This window comes from Grus americana, chromosome 11, assembly GCF_028858705.1.
Source record: "Grus americana isolate bGruAme1 chromosome 11, bGruAme1.mat, whole genome shotgun sequence".
NCBI lineage: Eukaryota > Metazoa > Chordata > Aves > Gruiformes > Gruidae > Grus > Grus americana.
The window spans coordinates 15072729-15100243 of record NC_072862.1 but is presented as its reverse complement, the minus strand read 5'-3'; the positions used below and the strand labels follow the sequence as shown (position 1 = coordinate 15100243).

The 27515-nt window shown below is 36.1% G+C and overlaps 1 protein-coding gene across 16 annotated transcripts in view; it reads right to left on the bottom strand.

The window, feature by feature from the left end:
• Positions 1 to 27515, bottom strand: part of ERC2 (ELKS/RAB6-interacting/CAST family member 2) — a 509200-nt gene that overhangs the window by 132686 nt on the left and 348999 nt on the right. For all 16 annotated transcript variants that reach the window (XM_054838820.1, XM_054838822.1, XM_054838825.1 and 13 more), the window contains one exon: positions 17329 to 17476. In XM_054838820.1, coding sequence (XP_054694795.1) covers positions 17329 to 17476 — 148 coding nt within the window. The remainder of the gene's footprint in view (positions 1 to 17328; positions 17477 to 27515) is intronic.

Below are 27515 nucleotides of genomic sequence, written 5' to 3'. Positions count from 1 at the left end.
TCTGTCCAGTCTATTACTACGTCTTGCCCATTAACTTATAAAATTTCACTGAAAGGAATATTATGTGTAGTTCAAATATTTACAGTTAGCTACTGAGGCACGTCAACCACAATCATGAGTAGTTATGCTAAAAGCTCTATTTTGCCTTAAATATTTTAATTGTACACCAGGATCACCCTGGTAAACAGTAAGTCAAAAGAATCTGAAAACTAACTGATATAGACACAAGCACTTTGAGAAATAAGTGATTATGGAACCTGACACATTACTGAATGAAAGTAAGCCTTAGATATAGATCTTGAAAAAAAGATTGACACTTCAACTACTGCCGTGTACAGATAATAAATCCTGTGTCATCATGAGATAACGAGATACATCACTGCTCTTTATCAGTATTACAATTATTCCATGCCATGAAATAGATAGACTGAAATAATTCAAACCTGGCTTATAATACAAAAAAATATCTTACACCAATTGCCCAGTACCAGTGGATACAGTACTCATTTTTTCTGTTAGTAGGTCTGAAGGCTGTCTCAGGCAAACTTGTTAACCTGTAACCAAGTTGCACTTATTTTTGCATGAACAAAACTCGGAAGAAAATGCTATCAACTCTCAAAGACCTCTTCCAAAATTAGAAGAATCAATTACAGACATATACAATTAATATCATGCTGATGACTGAAGGAAAGATAGCCTAACCCTATAGGAGAAAGGTTGCTCTTGAAGGAACATTATCTACTTTGTGCCAATTCTCTATGTGGCCATCATTTGAGCTGGTCCAGCACAAACAAGTCTACTTTGCACATAGACACTTTTGGTGAACAGTAAAAAAAGAAGAGATTGAAACCAATTGCAAAAAGCCACAGTTAGTTCTACCCATGCTCCAAGGCAGCAGGATTCGTGCTAACTCCAGTGAGGACGCTAACTAAACACGTTACCTCAGGACTCTGCCCAAACTAACGAGTTCTAAAGGACCAATTTAAACAAATGAATTTAAAAACAACTCGTTTGGGTATGCTCCTGTATTAACAGGTCTAACTGGCTTCCCATTAGAAGTACCCATGAGATAGCTAGGGTCCCATAGCTAGTATGTGGTAAACTTGCTTCCAGGACTATTGTAAATTGATTTTCCTATGAGAACAATTCTATATCAAAATCTCCATTGGGAAAATTTCACTGGTAAGTGTATTTTAACAGAAAATACAAAAACTCACAGATTGCTATTACATTCCCCAATTTTAATGTTTTTTGCTAAAGTAGAAAAGATATTTGGGAAAAAATTCAAACTAAATATTCATACTACACAATACTTGAAGTATAACAAAATGTAATGTGAGGAAAACTATGAACCACAGGGATCACAGGAAAGCCTGATGGGTCTTTTTAGCAATTAATTTTGTTTTAAATGTCACGATGCTTCTCAAGCACTTCACATGATGTCCATTAGAAGGATCATAGTTTTACAGGAGGAGATGTATACTCAGTTCAAGTAAAAACAACCAACCAACCAAACCAAACCCAGAAGGCATCCACAGTAACAAGACAGAGGAACAACCACAGACTGGGTGTGCACACGCTTTAGCCACTGTCAGACTCTTTCTGAACATCTCTATAGCACTAAAAGAACATCTTCTCAGGGTGTTACAGAAAAAAATGTTCTCCACAGGTCAAGTGGTGAATTCCTTTGAACAGGAATTCCGCTGGAACTGTATGGTATCATTCCACATTTTTTAACACTGCACACTCGGAGCCATTTCATTTTCTCCCTCCCAGATAGGAAGATGAGAGCATAAAGCTGTATGCAAGCTACAAATTTCTACTGATTTTGCCAAAAGACCAACTCAGTCAAAATCATCATAGCTGGTCTGTTTGTCTTTAGATTCAAAGAGGAAGGCCTTTTGAACAAAAGAGTGGAAAAGATGGAGAATTAATAGACAAATAATAACCCACTACTGTAAACACTGTAATATCCTGCCTCTTTGGGGAAGCTCCTAACATTTTATTAGTTTATTTTCTTATCAATGAACAGCCTTAAATTTCCTACCTTTCAACTGTATTCCATAGAAGAATGCAAAAGTTAAACAAGATGATATATGCAATCCTAAAAGTGTCCCCTGTAATGAGGTGTTGGGGATTAGACGTGTCATGGGATAAGAACTGTAAATGAATGATGTCATCTTTCTAATTTGGTGCTGAAATATAAATAAACCACTTCTAATGTTTCTTCCTTTTGGATGCCAGATTGCAGTAAAATGTGCACAAAGAAATGTTAATGCTGTAGTAGGCTTCCTTCAGTGTGCCTGTTCTGGAAGCAAAATATATAAGAAATGTGAAATGAGAATTTCTTTTCCACTCAAGTGATAATCAAACCATCCAAACTTTTACATGACTTGTGATTGCCATTAATTTCTTAAAATGATGTTAAATATTTTGCAAAATATTATTTTTAAAACTTTTTAGTTTTATTTGTTAGCTCCTCACAACAATAACTAATATGATTCTGAGGTTCTGTTTGTCTTTGCTGTAGCTGCTCTCAGAGAACTGTACTTCTGCATTGAACTGCATTTGCTAGGTATGCTTAGCTTTCATTTAAGAGGTACAAAACGTGGTATGATTTCAAACTTTTAAAAGCAGGACTTTTGAGGAGGACGAACAGGAGGATTTCCAGAGGAGGAACAAAAGTAAAGCCATCCAGAGGAACAATACAATCCTTTGTAGGTCCTTCTAAACAGAAATCTGTAATACTACTTCTGGTTGCTTACCTTGCTAACTCTTTTAATCTTTCGCAGGCTTTGAAATGCCAGGTATATTTTTATCTGAGGGAGAAATTAATTAACCACATTGGAATTTGTTCAGGACCCCAGGGCTTCACATCCTCACACTTACATACAAGCACATACACCAACATACAGAAAGGCATATACATTTTAGGACGTTGGTTTATCAGACAGATAGTAAATCCTTACGGTCTGGGTCCCATATCAACACGTTGGGACGCTGCTTCAGTACTGACTGCGTGGGAGAAATACCTCCTACTGACTTGGCAATGTCATAATTTCCTGCAGCATCTTCAGCATACTTGAAAATTTCCTATTCAAGAGCATCCAAGACCTTTTCTTACATTACTTTTGAAAGCACAACAGATTATTCAATATGACTTTTCTGAATGATCGCGAAACTCGGTCTTGGAATGCACAACTAGTGAAAATTAGTGATGATTGTACACACATTTAAACTGTGCCGTATATATTTTGGATCATATATTACTCTGCATGAGTTACTCAATATTTGAAATATCTATTTTATATAGTTCAAAACGTTGTTCACATTTTCCTCTCAAAACTATTATTATTGATATGGTTTTCCTGAAAATGGAGTTTCTCAAAATTTACACAACCACAGCTCTGACAACAAAATTATCATACCAACAGTCCTTTTTGAAAATGCCTGGTGAACACCAGGCCCACACCTGAGAAGGAGCAGTTTTTAATGTGGATTTATACTAGGAAAGAAAAAAAGTTAACTTGTAAAATGCAACAATTAATTAACTGCATCTCCCACAGACCGTGCATAGCCTTATTAGTTTTAACCTAAACAGATTTTTCTTCAGATTTTTTTACTTTAAATTTATTGACTACATTCAATAAATACTGCATCCATTTTGAAATAAAGGAATGATAGAGGAATTAAAAACAGCTTAAATCTAGGTGCACAGGTATATTAACCCTTAGGGCTTGAAACAGTTGTCTTTGATCATTCAGTATCACTATTTGCTAAGCTGTCAAGGTCATGAATGGTATGTGTAACTGAATTTTTAACCCACTTACCAAAGAATTTATGATCTAGCATTGTAAGAAAACTGACAGATATTTCTTGTCCTCCTAAAATTCTGCTGAGTTTAAGTAAGGATCTACTGAAGTGAAATGAAAGTCTTTGATTGACTGGTAACAGACTAAATAGCTTAACAGCAATCTGTAACTGTAAAACTATAATATTAAAACTGTCTTTTAAAAAATATTTTAGCAAGGTGACAATAGGGAACTATGCTTTGATCTGTCATCTGGATCAAGTTAACAACAAAACTCTCATGAATGAGGTTCAAATGAGGAAAAATAGTAAGATTTGTTGCTCTAGGATATAGGTGTAATACCATTCAATAGTTATTACTTTACTTTGGATTTTCTTCTCAATCTCTCTTCACTAAATGGAATTTGAAACATTTCTAGAATATTCACTTTCAATAGGGTAGGATTTTTCCCTATATAATATGAGAGGGAGGTAGATACAAGGCCTACAAGCTATCCTGGAGATATCCTGTGGTCTAATTATTAAAGCATGGAATTTAAAATCTAGAGTCCCACATCTTAGCTTTGATTCTGCAACGGCCTCTTCTTGTCTTCAATGACACAGAACGCCTATTTCTTGCAGTCTCACTATTTGAAAATAAGCATGCTAATATTTCCATAAAGCATTTTGAGGTCTTCTTGTGGCAGACGTTTAGTTCCACTTTTCCTGATTTTTACTAATAAATTATTTAATCTGAGCTTTTTTCCCGCCCCCCCCAAGATGATAGTTTTAGAAAACAGAAATAATTTTTTTTTTAACTTTGAAATCCAGAAGGAAAGGATCTCAAAAATTGTGTGCTTAACACTATATAATTCACCAAGTTTATCCAGAAGTTGCATAAACTTAGTGGACTTACCCTGGATTTAATGAAAGCATGTGCAACTGCAATTGGTTTTCCAGTATGAATCCACTGCTTCAGGCCTGAATTCCATTAGCTGAGGGTTAACAAAATGCTTGCTAATTAAGCAAGCTCTGTACTTACTCTCTCCAAATAAAATCAGTTTTCATGTCAGAACAATAGTTTTATACATTCTTTGAAAACTGTTATCGAATGAAGTGAAGAATTTCTTATCATTTCTACTGCTGCACAACACAAAAGCTGCTAACTGCCACAGAATACAATTTATAGCTGATTTGTTATTTAATAAGTTACAGTTAATTAAATATTGGACAACTGATGCTGTACTTGGCCTCAAACATCCCTAAAGTTCACCAAATTACATTCATCACTCACAATCTGTAAAAGGACTATAACAGTTTGCACAAAATGAAGACGTTACGAAAACAGCATATATTTGTTCATTAAAAATTACAAAATATTCCACAATGTAGACTGTTAATGCTTGTGTAACAGAGGAAGACAGTCTGGGAAAGTAGCTACAAAAGCCATTTTAGAAGGCAACACAGAATGTTGTGTTTCTAAGTAACTTATGGTGATTTCTAAGACCAAAGAAGTCATCACAGGCTACACTGAAAATTAAAATTAAATGCTATGTAAAGCCTGTATTTCTAGAACTCGATCAAGTTCACTGCCTGGTTTGGGGTTTTTTTTTAAGTCTTCATCAAGTTTCCATTTATTTCACTTCTGTTGTCTGATCATCATTAAATATTTTTCTGAGATCAAAAACAACAAGGTCAAGTTCCAACCTTGGAGCCTCTAAAACCATGTTCAACATCACTGCCATTTAGTTCCACCTTCTCTGAGCACCTCAAGCTTACTAGAGATACATGCATCCTGCATAAGTCATTTGGTAATAAGCCAAATAGTGAGCTTTATTTGCCATCTGGGAAAGAGATTGAAGAGAGATTCCATTGCAAAGTTCCAGCTGAAATTTCTTTTGCTTAAACTTCTTGATATACTTAGAGATTTTTGAGCACTGGTTCACTAATTATCTAGCTGAAGAAAAAAAGATAATTCCAAGGCTATTACTGTTAAAAAGCCTAACCTTGAGACTGCTCTCAATTCTTTTTAATGGTAGCGCACTTCTTGAATCAACATACGATTAAATTAGACAAATTGGTAAAATATATCCACCAACTATGGTATTGACAGAAGGACTTGCGTCATTTTTCCACAAGCCGAAGGATCTGTTAATTGGCCATTGCTTTGAAGGATCTTTTGCCAATACTAGATAGAGCTGTATGGAAGAAGTGGACTTCAATATTCTTCAATATACTTCAAAGTATCCCAGAGCTTGTATTACTTTATGCTAATTATTCAGGCCACTTCTAACAGCATAATACTAGCAACATAATGCTAATTATTTCCAGAATAAATTATACTCTTGTCTTTAGAAATGTATGATAATATTCAATTCAGCCTTTTGTGTTGCTTATGCAGTGAGTTTTTAGACACCAAGAAAAGTCCAGTAGAAAAAAAACCCCTAAGTTATGAAGACTATAAGTTTGCAAGCACTCATCAGTAACCAAAAGATAACAAAAACATTACAGCATAGTAACTAAGTAGGAACTCCAGATGCTAAATAACTATCATAATCATAACTGTATGGGTGTTGGAATGCATCACTATGGGGTAGAGTTATGTTTTACTGAGTGCTTTAATTATGCGTTTTCTTTTTATAACATCCCTGTAATGTAATCTATTCTTATATTCTTACTCTTAACTGTATTTTAACATGGGTTTTGCTGCTTTGTTTCCCGCCTCTATTGAAGAACAAAATTAATTTTTTCCCTGTTAAAATTCCAAAAGGGCTAATAAGCATGTCTTTCTTTTCCTGTTACAGTATATGACTTGTCTTGGAAAGTGTGAGAGACAGGATGCATGCAGGCTAAAAGTGTGCGTGACAGCTTATTGGAGAAAGGTTTGGCTACTCCTCCTTTAACTCTCTTTATTTTTTACCTCATTAATGATATGACTGTTGCATATGAAGTAAAGAACACAGTAAAGATTTTATGCTAAGAAAGCATACATTTTTTTCTTTTTTCCTATCCATATCTAGTTATACATTAAACCTAATACATGTAATGTTTTACATTAAAATCTTACAATTCTTATCATTTGTAACATGCATGTAACCAGAACACTTGTTCCTCAGGCCCTGTCTGCCCTCCCCAGTTTCATAGGACAGAGAACAGGGACTAAGAAACAGTACTGAGTGTTTTTCCAAGTTTTCGTAAAATCCAACCTTCCCCCCAGGTGAAATACAAAAGCGACTGCTGGCCAAATTAGATACTCTGACTTCTGTGCAGCAATGGAAAGCAGCTTCCAGTGTAGATCTTTTCAAGGACTTGGATCTGATAATTTAGTGTTGAACACAAGCATAAAAGTTTTACATATATTTCAGTTCTTTTTTTAATTAGAGTACTGTTTAACTGATATTAACAACCATTACACCTGCTGTTTTGCAAGATTACAAAATGCGACTGACTTATCCTGAAAGAAGTTAGAGCTCATAGTAAGTCTCCCTTTTCACGAGCTGAAGGATAACAGCCTCACAAACACCAGCTGGGATATTAGACACTTGGCAGAACGAGACAGGCAGCAGCTCCAAGTGCCAAGCAGACACTTATCTAAAGTACTAAGGCCAAATTTCAACTTTCCTGACGCTTGTGATTGAACAACGTTATGTTGATTTGAACATGGTCCATCTGACTTTTTAGCTGCGGTCTCTGCATATAGAGTTTGTGTTTTTGAAGTCTTTTTAGGTTATGTGAATTAAAAGTATGGCTTGAAGCGCAGGAAATATCTTGTAATAATACAGCATACTCAGTAATGTATAGGCTAAAGTCATGCTGAAAGTATTTGTCTGAGTCCTACTACTAAACATGGTAATTACATAGAAGTATGTAAGAACACAGACACAAAGAAGTGGGTTAAAAGCATAATTAAAGCTCTGAAACAGTGCCTGCCTGAGGACATCTCAGGCCAGGTCCTACTAAATGAAGACAAGCAACATAAGAAGGTGAGGTTCTCTGGTTTTTTTCCTTTTTTTTTTTTTTTCAACAGGAAATAACTCATTAAAAAGATACTTCTCCATAATAACTATTTAAACCCAGACATGAATCAGAAACTTCAGTAGCTAAACAAGACCTTGGAAACTGCAAATCTCTGGTTAGGAGCACTGATTGTCTTTCAGCGTCTTTAATGTCTGAATAGTTCATTTCAGCTGTAATTTTTGCAATTTCATTACCAAGCCCAGCTCTCTCATTTGTACCATACACAAAATATAGCCTAAATTACCACATTTCTTCCATTGTATGCAATAAAAATTGATAAATAAAATTTCAACACATGGATGGTATATTGGAACATGGACCGAAACAGAGATAACAACACTGTCTTGATATGTTATATAGAGACACCTACCTATAATTAATTTTTGTTTGATGCTAGATTGTAGAAATTATAAGTTTCATCCACCATCACAGAAGCAGAAAAATTTGACACCCAATTTTTACAATTTTTTTTAATAACTGGCTACTTAGGACTGTACTTGAGATCAAGTGTTAAACTATATTTAGCTTTATTATTATGGGTACTTTGTAGTAGAACTTAAGGATTTGTTTGAAAAATATCTCATGAAGAAAAAAACCCCAAACTTTTTGGCTTGGGAGTTCACTAATTGATATAATAGACATATTCACTATTCTTATCCGAGATACTTAATTCTCATTTTCACCTATGGAGCTAGCCAGATCAAAAATTACAAAAGTTGCAGTGTTAATATGTACTTTATTTTATATGTACATTACCTACTTTTTCCATTTAAGATTTGCAGTCTCAGTGGAGTTAAACCATTTGCCCGAACAAAGTGCGTTATGACAGCGATAGCTACTGAGAGGTTCTAGTATAAATTCACAATGAGATTATCACCAGTGAAAAGGGTGCCGTTAGGCATGGCCATGCTTACGATATGATATAAATTTTTTAAGAATAAAAAGCCCCTCTGAACAGAGAACAAACAGAAACAGATTTTAAAGCAGATCACCAACTACAAAGCAGGAAAGGACTCATGTACCAGGCCTGTGATGTCCTCAGGGCCTCACTGCTATAGGCTACAAGGCAAAAAAAAGCCCCTCTCATTGGAAAATGTTTGTGTAAAAATACCGTCCGAAAGAATTCGGATTCCTGAGAGCGTAAAGAGGAAAAAGTGATGCCATATCCAGTTATGACTTCAGTCCTTCGAGTTTTATAATATAAATTGTCAAATCTTACTGAGAATACGTGAAAAGTGTTACGTGAGCACTGCCAACATTTTCAGTACTTTTCCAACACAGAACGTTTCTTCTGAATTCACTAATTTGATCTGGGCAAAGGCTATTAGCTGCACACACACATTCTCGTTCTTCCCTTGTGCCATATGGAGTCTGCTGCATTAGGGAGCTACAGGGAGAAGTGGGACTCTGCTGTTTCACCTCTACACTAATCTGTCCATGTTGGGCTTCTATCTAAGATGCTTCTACTCAGCAAAATTGAGAATTACAGATTCAGATTCAAAAATACTGATTCAAAATTTAGATTACAAATGAAGAGAATAAGACCAAACATTAAGACATGCAGAAATACTGCCTTAGGATATTTCTCATTAATAGAAAAGTAAATAACTACAAGCATTTTTAAGATAGCAAATTTAAGACCACTGAATGCATCGGCTGCTTGTATTGACATCAAATGGATCTGAACAGACACATTTACAATCAGGGATTAATAGCCATCTTGCTATATTGCCTGAGAGTTTTTAAGGAAAAAATGACCAGACTGATTTTCCTCATATGAGAGTTCAATATATGAAGTTATTAGAACATCTTTTCTTATCTGCCCAAAATAAAATAAAGAATTTATGTAGCATAACTGCAACAAAAATAAAACTCCTAAAATTTAAGGGTTTCAGGTTACTCCTTTGCCCAAAGTTAGGTGCTTAAAGCTTGAGTAAGACCAATATTATGAGTGATACTAAACAGCATAAACAGAAGAGGGAAAAAAATAGCACAGTGGTCAAATATGTCTGCAGTACCCCTGTGAATGGCTTCATTACATGGATTCTGTTTACTGTGCAGTAACATTTAGACTCAACAGTACAATAAATCTCTGTCTGAAGTAGATCTGTGTAAATAATAATAATAGTAATAATAAATGGTAATAATAATGTAGTATTCTGCGCTCCTATAATATCGACACCTATGAAATTAAAGGAAAACAGAAACATTAACTTAGTCTGACAACATCAGAAACAGAAGCAATAGTGATTAGGAACCAACACAGTACCAGGACAGCGCTACTGATCACACGGTCTACAGATGATAATGTCTACAGACGCCGTACGAAAGCACTGCAAGGCTTTTTTGCTCCCATACTTGTTAAACATTGGAGGGTTTAAATGCAATTAATTAATGCACAGTGTTGCAGAAGAACGCTTTGGGTTGCCAGAATAATCACAATCACAACAACTTCTAATCCTATTCTTTTTCTTATACAGTAACATAAACACTTTCAATATCATAAAATACACAATGCCATACAGCTGAATTAATCTAACAGGGAAAATATAACTTGGGGCATTTTGTTATTCTTGAGTGCTTGATGTCACCACCATAATATCACATTAGCACTATTTCTGATGTACTTCACTATATAACAGTATATATAATGCAACAATAACTATAGAACAGTATATATAATGCAACGTGCTGCCTTCAATTTCATTTTGCTCCTTTGCTGCTGAAAGGGTTCTTTGAAATATTTGGATGCTAATTAGCAAGAAATACTTCTATGTATTGCATGCAGGAGAAAATATTGCTAGTGGTTAATTTGCTGAGAAACTAAGGTTACACAGATTTTTAAAATTCCTTGATTGTTTCTCTCCCTTTTTGTTTTATTAGCAACATGTTCATGCGATGAAATATAGAGTAGTGAACTAATAGACTAGAGAAGACTGCCAAACACCAGCTTTGCCTCTGGCCAGAGTATTCTGTACACCTGCAGTCTCGAAAACGCTGGAAAGGTTTCTAATTTCATGTTTTGAGAAGAAAAATAAAATGCTCTCAAGGAGTTAGAAGACCTTGCATTTTGGCCAACTCCACTTACATTTTTGGCTCTATATCCTAAAAGTGAAAAGAGGCAACTGGGAAATTTCTTGCAGTATCCAAGTTCAGAGTGAATCAGTAACACAGCAGTGTCTTCTGCTCTTACCAAAATCTCTTGAGATGTTCTAAAAATGGACTTGAAGCTAATTACTTAATGAAGGATTGCATCACTAACCAAATTTCTCTAAAAATAGCTGTCTCAGAATTCTCAAAAGGAATCTTGGCCGGGGTGATTATAAATATTATGTAATCACTCAGCCAAGCCCTCGTGGTGATCTTGCTTAATACTGTATTTCTGAAAGGTTTTTTAAGCCTGCTACAAAGTTCCATGGCTCTCAAAAAACAGCATTTGGTGCATGAATGAAAACAATTCCAGTGGTTCTGTTTTTCTGGGAGTGCGTTACTATGTTTCCCATTTATTTAAACCACTAAACAATAAATATTTAACTGACAGATTGTAGCTGCTCAATTGTATTGAAATCATTAAATATGCTCGTTTTTTATGGGAAGGTGTTTGCAACACAGAGGTCAGTATTATTACTACTAATTTTACAGGTGGATACACTGTGATACAAATATTTTTCCTAGGTTATCAAAATATAATGTGAAAAAACCTGTAAAAGCCAGCCAGCACTTGAGATAAAACCAATGCACTTCTTCCAGCTTAGAAATAACAGGAATGTAAGTAAAAGTCACACAGTCACAATCCATAAAAAGACTGCTCAACTCATTCACATAAATAATATTTTGGTCTTTAATATATGTACATCTGTAGCTTCATATTTAAAATAAATCACCTATGTTCTCATTCCCCTACAAAGGCAGTATATTTCCTTTCTTTGAGATGCTTCCTTTTTTGTGTGTGTGAAGAATTGTGACAAATTATGTCAAAAATCAATGTCTTCGTAGTTTACAATCTGTTTGACATTCCCAAAGGCCAGAACAATTAGAATAGAAAAACTGGAGAAAGGCATTTAACTGCATATTTGGTGCTATTTGAGTCATGAACTATTTAAAAAGAGAAAAAAACCACGAAATTTGCAATTGAGACTTAAACTGTCTTTTTTGAACACATTCTATTGCTGCTTTAATTCTGTTTTAGTTTAAATTACTATTGGGATGTCCTTTGTCAGTCTGCAGGCACTGTCAAGCAATGGAAATCAGTGTGGAAAACATTGACATTTTATGACTAAAAAAATAATTGATTCACTGGTGTCTTTTTGAGTTGGGAGGGCACGTGCATTTGGGAAGTAAATACTTTGCCTCCAAACTGAGTCATAACTGACTTCGCTGTTGTAAGACAAACCACATTAAAAATAAAAGACATAAAATAACATCAAGTTTATGCCACGGATACACTAAGATGAATATTCATGCCTAAGCAGGAAGTGCACTGTATTTGTTGTATCTTTGCCAGGGTGGTGCCTCTGTAGTCGATAGCCTGTTACTCCTAGATAGTGAAAAGCTCTTGGTACTTCTCTTCCTCTCATGGAATTTGTCATGTTCATTGCCTGCGGCACAATGTTAATATTCTTCTGAAGTAATCCTAAGGAAGCTTACGGAGAGCCAAGAAGCTTCCAGTTGAAATACAAAATACACCAGGATGCTTCAGGAGTCTACCAGAGTGATTAGAAAAGTTCTTACACAGTGTAACTCTGTGGTAAAAGCAGCCACATTTGCACTTAGGCAATTCAATCTCAGTGCAAGTCTGCGATACATTACAGCGCAGCGATAGAATCTGTTTTTCTGGCCTTAATCCAATAACAGTAAAATTCTATGAGTAACCTCAATACTTTGGGTTACTCTGCCGAGTTTAATAGAATTGACCTTCTGAACCTTTAAGACATCTACTACTTACTGCGCCCTGTCTCTTTAAATGTGAAGCAGGCTTTTGATGCCTACAAATGACCTCGCATGGTGGGAGCCACCACAGCTCTTGTACAGCATTCCGAGTAGCAGCAGATGAACTTGCAAACATTTTGATGTTCTAACTAGGTAAGCACCTATAAATGTTACAAAGTACATCCAGTAAAGCCCTTCCCTTAAATTGCGACCCTTATTGGCCTCATCAGAGTTAGGGGAAAGAGCAGTAGTTAGCCCTCTCCTGCGCAGGGAAATATAAAGGAGGAGTATTCACATTTTTTGTATAAAAGAAAATTCTGACTCTAAGAAATTTACTTTCATCAACAGGATTTTCCAGAAGAAGATAATGACTTCCCTTCTTACACCAGGGGATATTCCTGGGCATTTTATGTACACAATCAGAAATCTTGGATTCCAATGAATTTGCATGCATACCTCTCCTTCTCTCTCGCTCTCAAGAAACAGCCTCCGTAGCTCTCTCAAAGAAAAGCCCTTTGAAGTCACTTATTCATATCAGCAGAGGACTTTCCAAGCTACAGCGATCCTACCTCAGACACTGAAGCCACCACTTCAATAGCAAGAGCAAACCAGCATCCTAGGCTTGGAGTATAATGTTGCGCTTTTTTAGGTATTATCCATTGCAATGATCCATAGTACAGCATGATTTGAAATTGCTAGAAATATGGAATTGCAGTTTATCAACTACATGACAAAGTCTAGGATGCCACTGAAAGAGCCAGAGGCAGAAACAGACTCAGAGAGTTTCTGAGATAGAAAGAAACTCCCGAAACTACAAACAAAAGCAAAAAGCAAATCAAACTGTCAGATATATGACGATACAGCGCTATGGTTGAAGTTACACAACAGCTTATCCAGCCCAAAGTGATTTACCTGTCTATAAAGATCACAAAATAAAACTTGACTGAAACAATAGTTTCTCTTTCAAATGGTAACGCTCATCCTGACTGAAGGCTAATTTCAAATTATTGCTTCTTTACTATAATGACAAGTCTTTGAAAAACAAGATGTTCTTGGGAGACATGCAGGACATAAGGAGAACAGATGCAATTAGAAGCTCAATCGTAGCATCACCACATGAACTCTGCAGTATAACGAGGAAAATATAACAAGATGATCTACAGAAACTCTAGGACGTTGCTTCTATATGAGCTTTGCTTACATCTACAACAGTGCATGTAGATTTCCAGGCAAGGTGAAATTATGTTCAAGCAAATTTCTAACTTCTGTTAGCACTCTAAAATAATTACAAATGATTTCCCAATAGCTCGTCTACATGATTTAAGACATAATCCCTATTAACTGCTGCTTTACACTGTAACAACTGCCCTTCTGTTTTGCAGGTCTAACACAATGGTGAAATGAAAGTCTGGTTCTGAAGAGAACACTTCTCAGCAAAATTTGGAGAACATTAGAAGTAGCACAGAAATAGTGAAAGGAAATCAGAAAAATAAGTGGAGTAAACCAACTTTCTTCTGAAACAGAGTAGAAAATATTTTTACATTTAATGAAGAAATCTCCTAAAATTGATGCAGCTGTAATAGTAGCAATTTTGTAGCAACATAGAACAGATACAACAGTATTTCTCATGTTCAGGAGATGCATTATTTGATGTGCAAATCGAGAATGGGACTTCCTCTAGGATATAAATATATCAGAATAAATGTCTGAATTGCAGATGCTGAAGGAGAAAGGAGGAGTTTGCAACACATTTACTCTTATCAGCCGATGCCTCTTTGTGGAACAGGGAAAGCCTACTCTTTCTGATGCTCTGCTAACAAGATTTTCAGCCACAGTGCCTCATACACAGCCTAGCTTTCCCATCACTAACTGAAAGACAGAGAACCTTTGTGAGGAGCAGCACGAAAAGGAGCAACATAAAAAGAAACTCCTTGGATTATTTAAGGTCTGCATTTCACATCCTTTGCCCGGCTGCCTTGATAAGTTCTCAGACTCCTGTAGCCATGAACAGAAGAAGGCTTCCTGCTCGACTGGATAGGTAGAAGCATGAAAAATCGATTTGCTATTGTGGATATACATGAAGGGAATATAGATTTTTATCATTGCCCACCATGTTGTTTTGCCACTCAAAGCAAAAATTCCTCCTACAGTATAGAACAGGAGTGGATCTGGGGGCCTAATGTTTAGCATTATTTAGTGAGTCATCTTCTAATTTTTATAAATCTCTCTCCTCTCATGATCATATTAGGCTGGAGAAGTTGGGCCTTTTTTTCTTCTTTCTTTCAGCAGTATAACAGCTGTGGAAATGGGACAAATAAGGCCGTAAGAAAAACTTTGATGCTGCAGCTGATCATTCCTTGAGGTTCTCGTGAATCAGAAATAGATTGAGACACAGCACCTCTCAAAGAAACTGAGGAACAGGGTGGATATATCACACACTGTGGATATATCACACACTGTGGAATCTGTCGCTTCCCCCCACCACCGAGTACAAGGAAGAGTAGCACTAACAAGCCTTTGTGTCAGATGCACATATGAAAGCTTTGGGGGTTGACAGTGGTTCTCCCCAAAGGGATTAAAGAAGTATGAATGATCTCTACAACCTCTATTATCAGATAATTCTTAAGTGTAATAAAGTGGTGACCTAGTTAAACCACATTCCTGTTCCTGGTGTCTCTTTTTTTTGTGGTGTCTGAGATAACAGGGAGATTATTTTGGCATCAATTTAATCTAGTTAAATAGCTTTACTGAAGATCTTTATCACTATAAATAACGGAGGTATTTGAAGTATTTGGTTACAATTCTAACTGAAGTTATCCAAAACAATGCCTCTCTAGCAATCCTCTTCTGCTGTCCCTTCACTCTGTCTGAAGAAAGTTATGAATGTTTTGAACACTTTTCAGCAATAGCTTAAAGGTACAAATTCAAACAAAACAAACAAAAAACCCACGAAAAAAACCCCGGTTTGCCCAAGTCTCTGATGAACCTTTTAAAAATATCCATGACAGGTATGATGAAACATGGCAGAGTGGTGTATTCATTTACTCTTTAGTAACAAAAGATAAAGGTGAAAAGAGAAGGAATCTAAAGGAGAAAATAACTGCCTTCTCTTTTCCAAAGGAAACCAAACCAAAAATCCCTAAAATTATCTGGAAGGTAACATCACCTGCTCTGATGCAGCACAGTGGGATGAAGTACTAAAAAGCGTAAAACACATGTGCCTATTTAGCATCTAAATTTTGGGTGAAATGTCTCCTGGCCAGCTGACTGACCTGAGACATGAGTGCATCATGACTGGAACACAGGTACTTGGCTGGAATGTCTCTAATGAAGTCAGCATCACGAGTGGATGATAAATTCATGCTCAGGGGCTGTTTCCTATTTTTATAGACCTGTGGGAAAAAGCTATAATGATTAGATGCATGAGGTCAGAGCTATTGGGAATTTAGCATAGCAGCAAGGGTTTTCCTTAACTTTCTGTTATTGACTGCATGGAGTTCTACAGTACGTAATGCCTGATTCAGAATAAAGAATCATAACATTGACTATGCAGTATGTCCTAAAGATGATTAACACGGCATGCTCATTTGTAAAGTGGCCCACTGCCTGACAGCAGAGTGGTTACTTGGACAGGCTAAGGAGACCAGAAAGATTTTGCAGATGGTATTCTCCTCCTCCTCAAGCAACAATCACAGAATTCAGTAATATCACACAAAGCAAAACATCAGATACAACACCTTCAGACACGGTCTGAGAACATCTTTCTCATCTTTTTCACCTATTCTGAAAGAGGAAAGGTGTTTAATGTCACACAGTACAGGTCTTTAGTACCTAGGCTATCTGCACATCCTTCGTCCTCTCGCCTACAGTACCTCTTCTGGCTATGACTATTACCTTTTAAAAACCAGGGGGAGTACCCACTGCACAGTATGCAGACTTCTGTTAAATATTGGAAGTAGACGGAGAAGAGACCTATGTACTGGGTCTGGCACATGTGTACCGTGTCTAGGATGGTTATTTTTCTCATTAATAAAGCAGAACATAAATTAAATTTGCTTGTGATAAAATCTGTTTCTAGAGTTTGTAACTACATGCTTTTTTATTAAAACCCCAAATGACTTACAGTGTTGAAGATAGGGTGATTTTTACTCATTTGAGAACTTCTTTTAAGGATAATCACGATTTCCAGATAACCTCTCAGAAAGCCTGAAACCTTCTGAAAACACAATTATTTTACAACAGATAAGCAAATAACTGAACGGAAGAAGGTTAGAAAGAGTCAACGGAATGGATAGATCTTGCTCTATGGCAAGGAGCATCTGCTCCCCTCTGTCCCACACAATGAAGAAGGTTGGAAGCTATATGAGGAGGGAAAACAGAAAGCGTATTGGCTGCATGTAATACGAGCCAAGCAAACGTGCAGCTAAATGCTTATCAACCACAGAGAAGCCATACAGAAACACACTGAACACCTCCTACCTTTCATAACTGCTGTCATATGTCAGACCTGGCTTGAAGACTTTCAATATGAGGTCAAAATAAAATAGTACAAATGAAAATGCCACGAAAGCATGAAAATGAATGCCTCCCCACCTGCTGTTTTAACTGATGTACTAATCTGTCCTTCTCTCGCTTAAGAGCCATTACTTCCTCTTGAGTCTTCTTTTTCTTTGAAGCAGACAGTTCAAGCAAGGCAATGTTTGCGTCTTTTTCACTAATTGCAGCAAGTAAAGCTTCCTGTCTGATAAAATAAAATAAAAAAAAAATTGTTATATTCTCATTAAAACAGAACATATATTACTATTGCATACTACATTAGGTGTTTCTTTTAACCATTGGGAGAACAATCAACTACCTTCTGAACACTCTTTTAATTGCAAACACTCTCAAGTCTTTTTTTAGCCAAAAAGTTCTCTTTAAAGATTTTTCATTATTTAACTATTTCATACAACATTTACCTCAGTCTATTTTACTACAGTATGATATCTAACAATATTTCTGTGAAATGTCTTGCTTTTAAAAATCTTCGGTGTTTATTTTTTTTAATTCACTTTCCCAAATTCTAGAATATCGTACATAAAACTGTTATGAATTATTCAAATCATGCAGATTCAATAATAAAAAGCAAAGTGATATGGATAAAAATATTTTTATATCACCCTGTTAATTTGGTACCCTAGACACCTCAGTACAGAGATCTCTGGACATCGTCCTCACATTTACTTACATGTTTTCCTACAGATTTATTACTATTCGTTGTGTTACCACAAAACTATAATTCTAGAAGTAAAATACAACATCTAGAAAAGAAGTTCCTTGATCTAATTGTTCATGAGGAATCTTTTCCTTTGGAATCTTGACCCCTCAATCTCCATAAAGCAAACAGAAACTTACAGCACTCAGAAACATACAGAATTACATAGAAGGTAGCAGGGTCACATCATAAATAGTTTGTGAGGACATATGACAAAGGGAATTTTTACAACATGCAGTTGGAAACACAGATCTTGCAGTATCTTATTATTTCTTATACTCTAAAATGCTCACGTTGGCAAGGCCATAACCGGTCCCTTATTTTCCTAAATAAAAGAAATATATTCATCTTCTGCAACGCATTCAATGACAGACCATGACTTATCAGCCGAGAAAAAACATATAACACTTAATAGCTTTTAGAACAGAATGTGTTATGGCCTATGCTTTTCTCCGGGACTATATAAGATCAATCATTAAAAAATAAACATGGATAAATGAGCCATAAATTAACCTTAAGTTCCAGTGTAAGAATATGGCTCCTGAACTTCGTACAGTCAAGGTGAGCTAGGAGTTTGGAATTCTCACAGTCCTTCAGCTTGCCAGCAAAAATGTCAAGAAAGCTATTTCACTTTTATTTCAAAGTTCCTTATGTATTAATGTAAATATTTAAAGGACAATATTTCTGATGGAGTCAAAGAAAAACAACTCATTTATTTTACTCTCAAAGTTATGAGACATGGATCAATTTTAGATAAACAGTTGCATTTTATTCATACACTTAAATAGTCTCATTTATTATTCTGTCTTCATTCTAATCACAGTTAAATGATGTTTAAAAGAGGATGCCATAAGTTTCCAACAGTCCTAATTTAAATGAAAGCTATTAATTACTTTAAATAACAGGTATTAAAGAAAAAATAATATATCAAAGGGTCACATGTCCATAATGCTAATCTGAAATGAGATACAGGTATATTGTTTTCTGTAAACCTCATAATAATAAAACTTGCTGTGTGGTAATTTGTAAAAGACTGTTGGAGTTTTCATGTGTTGTGATCAAATACAATATCAATTCCTTAACATCTGCATTAAAATCTTAACTTTTTAATGTGTTGAAATAGAAGAAAGCTGATTTGCTACCATATTCAACAATTCCTCTCACCTTGCAGAAAGCAGAGAATTTATGCACCATATCCAATCTCAATATGCCCTCTCCTGAGCATCTGGCTCAAACAAAGAAAAATGTAACACAATTTCAGCTCGCTCTCCGCAGTACCTTTGATATGCAAGTCTGTACTTTTCTCTTTTAGAAATGTCTCCTAACCCTCAAAGGTGGGTTTTCTCCAGGGGTGATAACATCAGCTTTCTGACAGAAAGTGTCAGCAACAGGTATTCTGTGACTTTAAAGCCAAAGGAACAGCACACTGCATTATTACGTAAAATACTCCTCTTCTAAAACCTTCTCTAAAAATGGTTTCACAGTGTTCCTCTGGTTTTCAGGATACACAGGACAAACATTTGACCTGTCTGCAACACCAGTGAGGTTAAATCCTAATCTTTAATTCATGGTAATCATTGCTGTAAAGTAGGAACCTCTCGTAAACAGCAAAATACAAATCTATTTATACCATAATTATCAGTTGAAATATAAACTTATTTAATATCTGAAGACAAACATTTATGTAACCATCAAAACCCAACAAATTCAGAAGGAAAACAGGTAAAGAAATCTACATCTCAGAAATTCCAAGGTTTTTAAATATATTTAGATTAATTCTTAAGTTATGTAAATTAACTCCATCCCAACCAGACCCAATACATCTGCTCATCTAATCCCAAACATCATGGTAAATACTTGCCGTCTATGAGGTTTCTAATGATATATAATGTTATTTTATTATACGTAACACGTTACAGCTGTAAAAAGCCACAAACAGAATAAAGGTTTTAAATTGACTTGAAAGCTACATGAAGCTATACTGAAATTTTACTTCTCCTCCAAAGTTTAGATTATTTCACTGCCTCAAAATCGGCAGCGAAAACACAAACCTGACCAGTGAGGAAGAAGAGTCAGAACTCCTGAATTCTTTGGTATCTTTTCAACATCTGATAATGGGATTCACTCACATCCATCTTTTTTGTATTGCCAGCCACAATGACGACACGTTCTTGTGGTCGTTCAACTGTGCAACACCCTCTAACCCCACTTTAAAGTAGCAGATGAGGTAAAACCTTCCACGGGAGAGGAGAGCCAGTCAATACACTTTGAAAAAATCTGCACTCTGGATTCTGCAGCCACAAAACCACAAGATTTTGCAGACCCTAGCATGCTTTTTCTCAGCTGATGGTGTTGAGGGATTATGAAAACCAACCAAAAGTTATGAGAACATTTTTGCAAGGGAAAGCTAACAACATTTTTTTTCTCTATTGTCTTGGGGCTCACAGGATAATTCCATTCAGTACACTACTTCTCCTATCTTGGGAAAATACTTGGGAAAATACGTAACCAAACACTTAATTCCAGGAAATAATGATTCATACCAAACACTTCCAGGAAATAGTGGTTCACAGCCATTGTAAAATAGCTGCTGTCATATGACTCCATAAGTGCTCCACTGAGACGCTCTAAGATTTGAATCAAACCCACAACACATACACAAGTTTGAACTGGCCCTACAAAATTATTGTCAATATATTTTTAAATTCTTATCTTTATAGTAAATGTAAGTGGAGTTAGGAGGCCTTAAACCTACGAATGTTGAGAGATGACTGCACAAGAATACAAGGATGGAGATTTCTACTGAAGTCCTTCCACAGCAACGTGGAATGATGAATATATCTACACAGATGGGCAGCTGAATGCAAACTCATGCTGCCAGTACTCTTGAAGTGGCCTGAATGTGAGTCAGCTTCAGTTCAGAAGCTGTAAAGCCTCATTTATCTAAAAGACAAGGTGTTTTAGCTTGGGCATAGTGCCACACAACAGGCTGATGGCTTCCAGACTGGAACTGGCTCACATACAGCCTGCTCAGAGGGTGGGCAGAGCAAGCTTGCATCTGTCTGCACAGACGTACTCCTGGAGTATGTCGGCATATTATCTGTGTCTATTATCATGGATAATCTGAACAGTAATATCCTCAAATATATAATCCAGTGGCATTTAACCAGGCATCCGGGTTAACAAGAGTTCAGCAGAGCAGGACTGTATATTCTACCAAATAATACATGTTGGTTGCTTATATCCTTAGCAATTAACTACTACAATACAGAGGGAAGACAGAGAGACCCAACAGTTTTTATTATTATTTTACAGAGTACAAAATAAAGATGCAGGTTGTGACAGGGCATCTAAAGAAATCGAAATGGCTTCCTTTACTTGTGCATGGCCTAGCATACCACCAGGGTTACAGTTCCTCCACTAAGACCCTGGGAGATAGAGGTTGAAAAATACCTTGCTCATGCTGTGAGGCATCATAAGCGAAGAGATCCAAGCATTCATGAAGCAGCCTGTGGGGGTAGACCCAGAGCTCTACATCATCATTTCTCATTTATTACATAGCACACACAGGTTTAGCAACGTCTCTGAAAATTGCTGTGCTACCCTGTCAACATACTTCAGGTTTCCTATGGAAGAACAAAATCTGGTGAACAGAAGCAATTTGTTTTAGCTACCCCGTGACCCTGCTAAAAATTAAGATCACCATTTTTGTAGGAAACATTTGAAATTAGATTATCCGACCACTAGGAACAAGGCTAAGATGCCAGCAAAACAGCTGACAATAATGACTTTCTCGCTTACAAACACGAAGTAAACTTCATTCAGAAACGTAAACAGGTGGCAAGGTCTTCGTCTAAATCTCTCAGGTGAGTAATACACTTTTGCTTCACTGCTAGAAACTGAAACTCATCGTGCGTTTCTGTGCAAGAATTTTTGAAATTTGAGACCTGAACCAGCACCAAGAACAACATACAGTCTGATATACTCTCCAGCTAACATGCTGAAGAGTGTAAGCATAATTTATAATTCCTAATTATCTACTGTGTCAGGAAAAAAAAAAGACTATCCAAATACAGCTCTATAGAGATGTTATCATTTGCAGCCAAAATGTCTCCTTATTGTTTAATAAATGATGGTAATAAAATACATTTTAAAATAATTTATTAGAGCACAGAATTAAATGACATTCTTTAACAGTAGTATTTATAAAGAGTAATCCTTTTTGCTATTAGTAGTTTTTCCTCTTTTTTGGCAAACTAATCTGTTATACAAATAACAGGGTAGTACTCTTAATACCAAGAAAAATCACTCTAACTGTACACAGTAAAATTAGGTAAACTCTCAGATTAATAAAACATATGTTAAATCTAACAGCATTTGCTCCACATTGGTAATTATTCCGTACATTTTCCTTTGACACACATAAAGTAATTCCTAGGATTCCAAATGTATATATCCTCCACTATAATATGGTTGCTCATTACAAGGAGAGGAGAGAGAATTTTCCATGGAAAAGCAAAACTCATGAAATGAAACTTCGCCTCTCCTGGCAAAGGAGGACTGCATTCCACTCCAAAGCAACGTACTACCTCAAGTCAGTCTCCTTAATACAAAGCCAGTGAATATAACAGTGTCTTAATGAGCGCACTTGCAGCTGCGAGATCAGAGCTTAAGGCACTAATGATTCCAGTGAGAAGTACCAAGAAACTTGCACAAATATCTTAGTCATAAGATTTATTATTATTTATTATTATTTATGCACAAATATGTCATTTCATACTAAAATACAAAAGAAAAGACAAAAGAAACAGTCCCTTCCTAACACCAGGAATTAATGTATTTATGCAAGTGGTATTCCACCCAAAACTATTCCAGATTCCACTCTATTTAATGTTTTCGTTAACTATGTGGATGATGGACTAGAAAATCTACTTATTACATTTCAGTGAGACTTGAGACTGCAAGGATCTTCAAGTGCCAAGAAGACAAGAATAAAAATGTCTTGACACACCGAAGATGCCATCTAGAAAACTAAGGAGAACTCCATATTAATGATCTGTTGTGAATAAGGCAAACATCAAACTGTGAAGTATAAACAGAAATAGATTGCAAGACAAGTGAATCTTTTGATCTACGTGACTTCACAGAGATCTTAGCTGAAATACTGAATCCAGTTTGGATACGATTCTCCATGAACAACTTGGACACTACTCAAGGGAGAACAACAAAAGCAGCCAGAGAAATGACTGACGAGAAAACTTTGGAAAAAACTATAATTAATAGTCTATGAGTGGCAACATGGCAATGAGAACATAAAATGCTTTGTCAAATTAAAATAGAATATTTTTTTTCCACATCCATGGCACACAGAACAAGAAGTAATGTGCATAAATTGCAGTAGAAAAAGTTGTGGGTTTTTTCCTCCCTATATCTAGCAAAGGTCTAACGACAATGGCAGGGAAGTATGAATAGCAATTGAGTTCTGGAAGAAATTGCTGGGGAAAGACGGTCACTGCCAGTGGAAGTCTTTTTGAACAATTTAGGCAAATGCCTGTTAGAAATGACATGGGTATAGTTAATTTTGCCCCAAGACATGACCTTACCAGCAATCCAATTATTCAATGATTTGATGTTTTAAAGCTGATTTACTCTGTGTCTCAAACGAGACAGTAGTCCTTGGAGTTAATGTCACGTTTTATCTTCTTCCACCACATGCTTGCTAGCCTTCCTATGACTGGAAGACCTTTTACATTTAAATTTCTACATCTACAGTAACAAAGAACAACACAAAACTTGAGAATTATCAAGTTTCTGTGAAAAGTTCCATGACAGCCATTACAGATAAGAATGACTTTATACTGCATAGGCCATTCCTCAACGACAGTGGAACACGGAGATGCCTTTCCTTGGATGATCTGTCAACTATTCATCTGATAATAGGCATGGCTTTTAGACAAACAAAAAGTATAATATCGTATAAATCTTTTAGTAAAGTCACTAGAAGAAGCATTAAAGAACAATTTGAATTAAAGAAAAACACCATACATAGGATTAGAGAAAGCAGATGATACCAAAGCAACTCAATTATAAATGTAACCTAACACCTGAAAAACGCAATCTTGTAGATCTCTAGCAATACAGACATAGAGTATGCATTTGTGAAAGCGTCTGTCTTGGAGTGAAAAAAATTACTTAATATGAAAAGGAAGCCTTAGCATACTAGAAGGGAAGATAAGATAATGCGAGAAGAAATAAATCCATGAAAGACCCTGTTGAATGCCAAACTGAAAAAGTATATTGTATACAGTATTTTATCAAACTGCAGCCTAAACAAATGTCAAATGGAATAATTTCTTTAACAAATATGGGCAACAACTGAGAAAAAAGGGTTGTTCGCTAGCATATATTTAGTCAAGATTAACTATGGATAAAAAAATGTACTAAGAACAGATTTAATAACCCTAAACTGTCATTCAGCTTGTAGGAGGTATTCAAGATACAGCTAATAAAACACAAAAAATGGTTCTAACCACCCACAAAAAAATCTCAGTAGTATAAAACACTGAAGGATGACCACTAAGATAAATGCTTTCTTTTGAGAGCTGCCTTGCAGTTAACCTTCTTAAAGAGTCTCCCAGAAACCTCTAATCATAATACATTGCATTGCCACTTATCACAGTCAATTTAGAAGTGAACTCTGTAAACACTCCTGCTTTACTCCCCACCTCTGTTAGTCTAAGAATAATATTCTGAGCTTTAATAAAAGAACTCATGACAACTTTTTCGGAGGTGGGGTGAGTTCTTAGAAACAGTCCAATTGTAATCCAGCAGAATTCCAAGATTAAGATTTATAGAAACAAGAACTTTTACTGCCTTTACTACTTAAGCCGTTCTCCACAAAATACAGAAATGCAACATAAAAAGTCACCATTAAAGTTAAATCAAGTCAGAAATGTTTGAACTAATGATATACAGTAGAGTACTCAGCCAGCTTCTCACATGCTAATCGTACTGAAGGAGAAAAAAAACAGCTCAATCAACTTTTTCCCTTTAATTATTGTTTTCTTTCCCTCATGACCCCCAGTATTCAACCTTAAGTTCAGTAGGAGGTGACTAGAGATAGACGGTGATGAGAGATCCTGTTTGAAACAGCTTCTCTTTGTCACTCCTAAAGCAAATAAATGGTTTGTTAAAACATGCTGTTAATCCATTATGGATGTGCATGCATTTTAGAAAATAAACTTCAGAATATTATTAGTATTTTAAAGCTTTTTCTTTAAAAACAAGACATACTGATCACAAGCATGAAATTTAAAATCTGTATATTCAACGACAGTTGTTAGACTAAGCTAGTTGTGTGACACAAACATGTAAATTCAGTCACTATTGATTTTAGATGATTATCCAAAAATTGTATGTCTGAGGTAATTGTCTCCAATTACCTGACTAAATGTGCTTTACAAAAGCATATTCATAGCTTACTTTTTTTAAAGGAACAATTAATTTGCACTGTTTTCAAAGAACAATCCCTTCTGAAATACTTTCAGAAGAAACAACCAGCATGAAATAGCACTTCAGACTGGCCTGGCGCCCTTACAGCAAGCACAGAGACCTACTGACGCTCCACAGCCCAAACACACCACGAAGCGGAGAGGACGCTCCATTAACTATGGGACAGAAAGACGGGGGGCCCCGCTCTCACACACCCCCGTCCACTAGTCCAACCCACCAGGCACTTTTTCTCATATTATCTGAGTATCAAACCTTGAATGTACCGTCTGCTCAAGACTTCTGCTGGGAGCAGGTGTGAGGAGGAGATCTCAAAGCTTACACTGTGTGAGACAGACAACAAACAGTCTCTATATTACACCTGTATTAGGCATATATTTGCATTAGGCTAGAATCAAGCAGCAACAGGAAGAAGCAGCTGTCCCTACTGTGGAATTTGAGAGTAAATGCAAAGAAGGAAAGGAGAGGACTTGATTCTGAATAATCACGGAGGAGTTTCTTGAAAAAGCTGCTTTCTTTATCCATTTGTCCTTTTCCTCCAGTTTACCTCTCCAGCGCCACAATTCAGTGCTTCTTCCCTATGTTTCACTATTCCCAAAACCACACCTCTCCTTGCATCTCCCACTAACAGTATTGTCTTTAGATTGCCAATTTTAAATTATTCCTTTCCTTTCCCCTTATCAGCAATTTGGAATGTACATATAGGTCTTTTGATAAGCAAACAAAAATCATCCAGTATAAAGGTACAAGTTCAGAGAGAAATTTATGCCCATCTTTTGGGGCTAATTTTCAAGTAAGGAGTAGGCACTCAGCTGCCCTTTGAATTCTCTGAACTTTTTCAAGCCCTGTAACATTGCACTTCTGATGTCTCGATGATTTATGTTCTAGAAATGACAGCTAAGTAAAACAGACCTCCTCAGAAAAGACATATTCATCTGTGAAAGCAATTACATCATCATTTCATAGCTCATGCTTCAATAACTGCTGCATTATCATTTCATTCAAATGGGCGGCATTGCTCACACATGAGTAGATGTAACAAGCTTCGGACTCTGAGTAATGCAGAGAAAAAAAATGAATTCACAGCGCTGCAAAACACAGCTGAAGTTAGAAGGTGACAATTATTTCTGGGTTTTGCAGCTTTTTACTAGAATTGACTCCTATTGTTCATTTGTCTTTGAACGCTTCTCCATAGGAATGCAACCAGCGCTCGGTTAAAATACCGCTGCCTGTTTCATGCCATACCACAATACGGCGCAGAGATGGGGACTGCTGCGAACAAGAACAATGGCATCCGAACACATGGGATTGTGTTACAGCAGAACATAGCACTGCACAGGGTCCACCTAAGTTAAACAGGAAAACAAAACTATAGGTAATCTGTCATTGTCAGCCTCCTCGTCCTTCAACACTGCTTTTTGTGTTTATAGAAGACAAAGATAAAAGTACTTTGCAGGATGGATGGCTGGGTCTCTAGAATATAGTTCTTGGTAACGTTTTTGAACTGCCAAATAAACGTTTAAGCTTGGAAAAAAGTTACCATTAAGAGTTACTATTGTTTTAATGAATTTGCAGAGAACTCAAAATATTTGAGTCAAAGACACATAAAACTCAGATGCAGAGACAGAATATTAAAAAGCTCATAAACTTTTGTTAATTGCATTCTGTTCTTAATTTGAATGGACAATATATTCCAAATGGCCATTTGTTACAAAGTAGATGTTTATGCTAAAGAATGAGAAGGGCTTTCTTTCAACTTTTAATAAATGCTGATCAACAAAACTATCCTTTTGGCAAACAGATAACACAAATAAAAAGATACTAAAATCTATTTCCTTCCTTTCCATGGGAAATTTAAGGAAAAGATTGGTCCGATTTTGAAAGAAGTAACTTAAGGCCCTCCCTCTAATTTCCACAAATTTACAGGCAGCTGCCCTTTGAATAACATATATAACAAAACTCATAAAATCCAATGTAGATTACATTGAACTTTAAAGTATATCACAGAGGGAATAAT